General features: G+C 30.2%; 1 protein-coding gene across 1 annotated transcript; it reads right to left on the bottom strand.

The window, feature by feature from the left end:
- Positions 1 to 1,417: 1,417 nt before the first annotated feature.
- On the bottom strand, positions 1,418 to 4,405 carry LOC114185448 (UDP-D-apiose/UDP-D-xylose synthase 2). The gene is made up of 9 exons (XM_028073169.2): positions 3,967 to 4,405; positions 3,778 to 3,870; positions 3,583 to 3,690; positions 3,237 to 3,351; positions 3,033 to 3,166; positions 2,844 to 2,945; positions 2,640 to 2,732; positions 2,411 to 2,546; positions 1,418 to 1,816 (listed from the first exon to the last, which is right to left on the bottom strand). The coding sequence occupies exons 1-9, from the start codon at positions 4,234 to 4,236 to the stop codon at positions 1,704 to 1,706; spliced, it is 1,164 nt and encodes a 387-aa protein (XP_027928970.1). The 5' UTR covers positions 4,237 to 4,405; the 3' UTR covers positions 1,418 to 1,703.
- Between the last annotated feature and the right edge of the window lie 4,033 nt (positions 4,406 to 8,438).

The raw sequence follows: 8,438 nt of genomic DNA on the forward strand, positions 1-8,438 counted from the left end.
TTATTTATGTCTTTAAAAGTTTATTATGAAAAGTTTATTTCAGAAAACTATTTTCAAAATATATTTCATAAGTTTCCATAGAAAATTCTAAAAGTTCTGTATTAAAACTAAGAAATATTTTCAGGGAATAGGAACAAACCACACTATTATTTAAGGTATAAATACACATTTGGTACCCAAATTTTTTCAGAAAGTTCAATGTGGTACCCGAACTTTAGGAATGTTCAATTTGGTACCCCAATTTTCTAAAGAGGTTCAATTTGGTCCTCTCCGTTAAGTTGGAGTTAACACTGTGTCCGTACAGGACACTGTCAAGCCATAAAATTTTTATTTCTTTTTTATTTTTTTTTCAAAAAATTAATTTTTTTTTCAAAAAATTTAAAAAAATTGCCACATGTCAGTTTATCATCGTGCCACATGGCAGCTTACAAGCATGACACGTGACAGTGTAATAGTTGTTTTCAATTTAGTATCCCAATTTAAATTTTTGGTTCAATTTAGTACCCAATTTTTTAAAATCATTCAATTTCGTCATCTTCCATTTGAGACCAAATTAGTAAATAAGTTTAATTACAACCTATATATATATATATATATATATATATATTACAATAACTTTTTATGATATATATACATCAAATCATTTCACCTAAATACTTAAATTATTTTATTTTTTTCATTTTAACCTTTGTAATTTTTTATACATGAAATTTTTTACACTTGTAAAAAATAAAATAATTTGAATATTTAGGTGTATTGATTTGATGTATAAATTCAAAACAATTATTTTAACATGTTTATATAAATTATAATTAAGCTTATTTACTAATTTGGTCTCAAATAGGAAAGAACGAAATTTGATCATTTAAAAAAATTTGGGTACTAAATTGAACCAAAAATTTAAATTGGGGTACTAAATTGAAAACAACTATTACACTGCCACGTGTCATGCTTGTAAGCTGCCACGTGGCACGATGATAAACTGACACGTGGCAGTTTTTTAAATTTTTTGAAAAAAAATTAATTTTTTTGAAAAAAAAAAAAAAAAAAAAAGAAATTTCATAGTTTGACACGTGTCCTGTACGGACACGGTGTTAACTCCCGGAGAGGACCAAATTGAACCTCTTTAGAAAATTGGGGTACTAAATTAAACATTCCTAAAGTTCGGATACCACATTGAACTTTCCGAAAAAGTTTGGGTACCAAATGTGTATTTATACCTTATTTTAACTTAACAAAACATAATTAATTTTGATAACATTAATTTAAAATATTAAAAGTAATTATGATATTGTTATTAAATTAATCATAATTTCTACACTTTTAGAAAGTTTGATGCACTGTATTCGTGAATTCTAAAATCCGTAAAATTACATGCGTGGATCTGAAATTTATCAAAATATAGGAGATGTAAACATAGTGCAACAAAAATATTCCATTGAATAAATTAATGACAATAAATTTAGGAAGTATATGATTAAATGTTACAGCTGAATATTCTTTGGTCGTATGTTTCCCCGTGTGAAAATCACATCCCAACAGCACAAATTGTCATGGATAAGTTCTCATCACTTGATAAATATGTAATAAACAATATGGGTATTGGCTACCCAAACCAAAACCAAGGGGAAAATTACTATGTATAAAAATTAATCCACTATGCGCTGAACACTCTTCTCAAAGCACTTCATCACCATACCAGCTTAACTTGCCACGGGCTTTGCAATCACTTTCTTTATGGCTTCAGCGTAAGTTCTGTGCTGATAGGTCAGAGTTGATTCAAGCAGGTCCCAAAGTGAGGTCTTAGGATTCCAACCTGAAATAGGAGTAATACACCATTACCACATAAAAAACATATGTTAATAATGAGTTTTTCCGAAAAAATTGAACACCGATGAGACATGAACGAGCTATCAGAACATCACTGTCAACTCAAACCAGATCATAGTTTTTTTTTTACTTATATATTATTCACGTTACTCATTTCAATTTTTAACCAACGTGAAACTTCAAACTGTTGGTTGTTGTGAGGGAAAACACAGGAAGATTCCGTATTATGAACAAGCCTGTATAAGAGACCAGAATACCACTTTCAACTCAAATGCTTAAAACAATGAACTTAAAACAATGAATTTATGCGTTTAAGACAATGAGTTTATAGATCTTTCTACTTATATAACGACAGTAGGAGATTCTGTACTGGTGAGTTGTGAACAAGTTTATATAAAAAATCAAGACACCACTTTCATCCCACTTTCATTTTGAGTTATGGATATTCTACTTATATACTAATCATCTTTCACATTTCTATTAGATGTAAGACTTTGGACTCACCTTCAATTTCTAACACTGACTCGTCTTGAATTCTTAACAAACAATTTTTAAGATAAAGTAGAACAAGGAAATATACCAAGTTGTCTATTAATTATGGTCATGTCAGGAATTCTCTTGTCGCTGTCATCATATCCCTCGCCATAAAATTCTTTGGAGCTCACATCAACAGTAGGCTTTTCCAGGGGAGCTTCTCCACTTACCTTTGAATAAACCTGCAGAGTTGAAGGAAAATAACTATTTCATGTGTCAAACACCATGTGAAAAATCTAATAGGGTGAGTCAAAAACTAAAACTTGATGCTCAACCTGTGACATCATTTCAGCAAGCTGCCTAACCGTAACCTCGTTGTTTGGGTTACCCACATTAAAAATGTGTCCATTGGCCCTCGCAGGATTTTCCTGTTAACAAGTCATTGTTAATAACAGTTTAAAGTTGAACTTCTGCAATGAGATAGATAATCTGCACTTAAAATCAAAAAGTCTCGTCAAAGATTGGATATGGGAGCCTACAATCATCAACAAAACAGCTTCAATAGCATCCTTAATATACACAAAGGTTCTCTGGGATTGGCCACCATCCACAAGCTTGAGGGGCTCACCACGGAGGAGATTCTGCAGAAAATATTCAGAACAGAAATTCAAAAAATACTGAGCAGCAACATTCAATGTTAAACAAAGTCCTAAGTCTCACAAGCTCACATTGCTAAAGCATGCCAGAACCCGCGGAACACCCTCACTTGGACCATCAATGCCGGGAATGAAATCCATTCGTGGTCCAATCCAATTAAAAGGCCTCACAATTGTGAATTCCAATCCATTTTCAGCGCCCTCAGCTGTCAACAACACCATCTCAGTGAGACAAAAATCAATTCATGAAAATTGAAAATGGAAAACAGCAATTACCATAAATGAGCCTCTCAATCAACTGCTTAGCACAGGCATATGACCATCTCTGCTTTTCAATCGAACCAAAAATACAAGGAGACTCATCCTCCTTCAGCACGTAGTATGCAGGATCCTAACACCACAACGAAACAACATTATCAAAGAAAAAAACTCAATAGATTCCACTACTTTATCTAAACATTGTGTGAATAACAGTAAAAACACACACAAAGATAGATAAGACTATTCATTGGAAAGATCCACCATTGCTAAAAAAATAAACCATTGATGCAGTGTAGATTTCAAAGCATCGTCGGTTATGCACAGATCTACAGTAGCACGTCGAAGGAAAGTGAAAGGTTACCTGACGAAGTGCACTATCTTTGGGGAGGAAGCTTCCAATCGTTTTCCCATACACTTCACAGGTAGAGAAGTGAATGAGACGCTTGTTGTTCTCCGAACAGTACTTCGCCTGAACCCAAAACTCCAATCCTCAATTCCAACTTCCACACACACACACACAGTAAGAGAAAGTAAACAAAAAAAAAGTAACACGCACCACAGGAAGCGCGTCGATGAAGTTGCTGTAAATGGTGTCGAGAGGGCGAGTGTTGTAATCCGCGGGAGTGCATATAGCAGCCAGGTTAATGGTCTGAAACAATGAACAAAGCAACCCAATTGTGTCTCAAACAGAAAAGTTATCGGAAACGAAAAAAGATTGCATTTTTAGGAGGGAACAGAGTGAAACCAGATCTGCAATCTTGATGAGACCCTCAAGTCGAGAATCGTGCTTGATGTTGAGGCGGTGGAATTGGATGCGACCAGCCCAGGGGAGCGTGTCGGGTTCGAGAAGGTGTTTGATCTTGTCGTTGTAAACATCCAAAGCAAAAACCTTGTGAGGGGTTTCATTCATGAGCTTCTCGCAGAGGTGAGACCCAATGAAGCCACCGGCACCTATCATACAGATGGTGATTGGTTTTATGGGGTTTCCGTCCAGATCCAATCGCGCAGAAGCCATTGCTCAAACTGAATGTGAGTGTTTCTGTGAGAAGAGAAAATGATAGAAAGATTTAATAGTTGAGGTAATATATAGACGGAGAAGAAGAAGAGTGTTTCTTCTCTTCTATCCCTTCCACAGTGCTGTGGTTTTGGTTACTGTCACTGTTAGCGATCGTGTGATGTCAGAGAGTTGCAAGCAAGGTATATATATATATTATATAAGTACTCTGTTTTTCTTTTACATCATTAGTTTAAACAATTTCAGACACTTGTTAAGGATGCTTAGATATGAATTTTCATGAGAAGACAATAATTTGTGTTGCATGAGATGAAGCTTTTGATTGATCCACATCACCCTTTGCATAGTATTCTGTCTTTGAAGTACAGCTAGCTATGATTCTTCCACCACTTTACACACGCTTATCTCACTCACTCACAGCACATACACACACAAAATCTAATAAAAAAATGTTTGTAATAAACAAATAATTCAAATGTAAAAAAAAATCAAAATTGCAATATGGTCAAGATATAGATTATTGTATTTCCTGTATTTTTAATTTTTATATATAACCATTAGTACTAAAAACTGATTTGTTTAACTGGTTTTTTTATTATAATTTAACTTTCTGTATTTTAGTAATTATTATTTAGTGTAACAGTATTCTAACTCTTATTCTCGTAAAATAATTTAGACATGCGATTATCTGTCACTAATAATAATTATATTATTTCTTATAATGTCAATAACAACGCGTTTAAATGTCAAAAGTTTAATTACAAATTTAAAAATTTGAAGTATAGGATGAATTTAATAAAACTATAGGATGAATTTGAAATTTAATTAATCCTTTTCATTATTATGTGATATATATACTCTATTTTACACATAAATTAAGATCCATTGGAAAAAGAACAATCCAATTCGAGTATTTGTGTGGCGGTGGTGAGCTGTGCCACCAATCTAACTTTGTTCGCATTAATTACTCCTTCAACTATCAGGTTCTTGACTTTAATTTCTATTTTTTAAAATAATAAACTATAGAAATATTCTTTAAATGTTGAACACTTAATTTTCCATTTTCTAATGTAACTGTTTTATCAACTTGACTTTCAAGTTTGTTTCGCATGATTTTACCATCAAAATTTTAAATTTTCATAAAGTATATAATGTGTTAAATATTTAATAAAATATGATTATGCCTGGAACAAATTGTAAAAATAGTCTTAACAGTGTCGTTTTCTAATAAAGTGGTCATAACATAATGTCATTTTTACTTTTCAAAAAAAAAAAAAAACTTTTGTTAAAATTTATCACTTAATAAAAAAAAATTAATGAACAAATGAATGAAAATGAAAAAGTTTGAAGATAGCATCATGAAAAGAAAAGGTAAATGATAAAATAGTGGTAGATGGACGATAAAATATACTATCAAAGTAATATTACATATATAAATTATTTTTACGTTTATGTACTATTTCCTTTCCCATTCTATCATAATGATTCATATTTATTAATAAAATTGGTTAGTTTAACTAACAGCGTTCAGTTAAGTGATTACAACATTTTTATTAAAAATGGTTTAAATATCTTTTTTTTGTTTTTGTTTGTAGTGTTTGTTGTGGATGATCCTCATTTTGACAAAGACAAAATGTTTAAAATCGTCATCATTTTATCCGAATGTTTAAAATGGTCATCATTTTCACAATTCGTGTTTTATCTGGTCATTTTTTGTGACGTCGTTTAAATCAGTAACGGAGTACTATACAGTTGACACACACTGTTCGTATTATGGTGTGTTACGTGTACTGTAGGTAATTAGATAGTTGGAGATATATAGGTGAACTAGGATTTTGGTAAGGAATGTTTAAGCACAAACAAACCCCAGAATAGAATTACGAAAATTATAGCCCACGAGCAAATACAACCCATAAAACCATAAACACACCTACCTCGTTGATAATGATTAACTGGAAAATTGAAATGAAGAGTGTGACTGCAATCCAACGATGAAATAACAAGTATTAGCTGCTTCCTCTGCAAATCCGAGCTTAAGAAAGACGAAGATGAAGAAATCGCTTCCAACTATGAAGAGTGCGACTGCAATCTAACTCAAGCCCTAATTGCAAAATTTCTCCCAAATTGAAAAGTTAACGTTAATTAGTCATTTGTACAGTACACGTAACACACCCTAATGCAACCGTAATACAAACAGTGTCACCTATACAGTGCTCTATTACTGATTTACACGGCGTCACAGAACAAGACCAAATAAAACACAAATTGCGAAAATGAGGACCATTTTAAACATTGGGTAAAAATGAGGAACATTCTAAACATTCTGTCAAAACGAGGACCATTTACAACAAACACTAGGAAAATGAGAACGAAAAAGGTATTTAAGCCTTTAAAAATTATTCTTAGAAGAGAGAGAGCAGTAGAGTCAATAACACTTTATTGTAATTATATTATTAGAATGAATTATTTACTCTTTTTTACGAAAATAAAATATTTAGAAAAAAAAACAAATTAATTAAATATAAATGACAAAAATAAAATACTTGAGAAATTTCCAATAATTTTAGATTTATTACAGAATAAAAAAATATATTCAGTAATTATTTTCATTTCTAATACCATTTGAATTCAAAGTATCTAAGAATTTTAATTCCAATTTTGTTTGGATTAACCTCCTATTAATACATTTTAAAAATATCTAAACACTAATTTAAATAATTATGAATCGGAGGACTATCACGTGACGTTGAGTCATAATTTGCTTTTATACCTTTTATAGGTCACATTTGTATTACATTTCTTTTAAAATTTGTGATAATTTGTACTTTAATATAAATAATTTTATAGTTATTTGTTGGTTGAAGATAAATTAAAAAAAAACTATTTATTTTACAAAGTTTGTAACAATACAAAAACAACGCTTGGTGTATTGCGGGTGAAGTAAATTAATGTGGTTTTATGATTTAAAATTAAAGACATATTTAGATTTATTTACTTTTTATTTGCTTTGCTGGGTTTAAACTTTAATATATTTTTTTACCTGATTTCTTTTGTAATTATATTCGGATCCCACAAAACGTTTTCGGCTGCTACTTCCAGCACCCATCTTTTTTTCTTTCTGCACTCCCACAAAGCGGTAATTCTTAAATTACTTCTTATTAAAATATAATACAAATTTCTGCACGTCCTTACTTTTAATACATTTTTAGATTTGAAGTTGGAGAAGGTATTATCAAATTTGGAAAATATATTCTATAATACTCAATACAAAATATTATTTTTTTTAGAAACAAGTGATTCAAAACATATTTTTGGATTCAAAATATCTTTTGGAACATTCGTTTGAGATTTTGTTTTTATACTACAGAACACTCAAATTATAATATAAAATGAAAAATCTGAAACAATTCCGGATTCTAAACTTTGGAAATAAGTTTTGGAACATTCGTTTTCTTTTTCTTTTTATATTCTAAATTAAATGTTTTGAAATACATTTTTTAATTTGAAAATATCTTCCGAATTCCGAAACATTCATTCTGATATATAAAAAAAATTCTTGGAGAATAATTGTTCCTAATAGCATTTTAGAATCTAGATAGTACCTTTTTAATTAGACATTTCGGAATGTATCTCTCTTGTTTTGTTTTTCTATAACATTTTTTAATTCCTTTTAAATTAAAATTTAAGTTAAATTCATTAAAGAGAAACATTGTTTATATTTTTCTTTTTCGGAGAATGAATCTGCAAAAAGTTGAATAAGAGAAGAGGTGTCTGAAAGGATGATACACTAACATTGTTTATAGGAACACTTCTTTTTTTTAGGCTATACAATTTAATAAATGTGTAATTTTAATCTCTATAAAATTACAATTGCCTATTTGATCTTCTAATTTTCTAAAACGAGATAATTTGGTTGATTATTAACATCTCATTTAATCATGTTGTGAAGTTTAAATCTAACTCCATTCTAAAAAAATCATTAGTAAAATTTAATAAAAAAATTTCATGTCAAAGCATAGATATCTTGAGTTTGAAACTAATGAATAATTATACTTATAATTTTTATATCATATTAAAAAAAGAAGTCTCACTTAACCTTTAAAATTGTCATTTATATGTTATAAATTCATCTTATTTTTATTTTTAAATTAATGCGAATTTCAAACAAATATTTGTTAACAATTATAAGAAAATCTACCTTA

Source organism: Vigna unguiculata, chromosome 5 (genome assembly GCF_037176805.1).
Source record: "Vigna unguiculata cultivar grain cowpea cultivar isolate G323 ecotype 2 chromosome 5, ASM3717680v1, whole genome shotgun sequence".
Classification (NCBI taxonomy): domain Eukaryota; kingdom Viridiplantae; phylum Streptophyta; class Magnoliopsida; order Fabales; family Fabaceae; genus Vigna; species Vigna unguiculata.

Coding starts and splice junctions, on each gene's coding strand:
- LOC114185448 (XM_028073169.2), bottom strand. CDS start 4,236: ATGGCTTCTGCGCGATTGGATCTGGACGGAAACCCCATAAAACCAATC. Junction 3,691..3,777: donor TCATCGACGCGCTTCCTGTG/GTGCGTGTTACT, acceptor TTTTGGGTTCAG/GCGAAGTACTGTTCGGAGAA. Junction 2,547..2,639: donor TTGCTGAAATGATGTCACAG/GTTGAGCATCAA, acceptor TCAACTCTGCAG/GTTTATTCAAAGGTAAGTGG.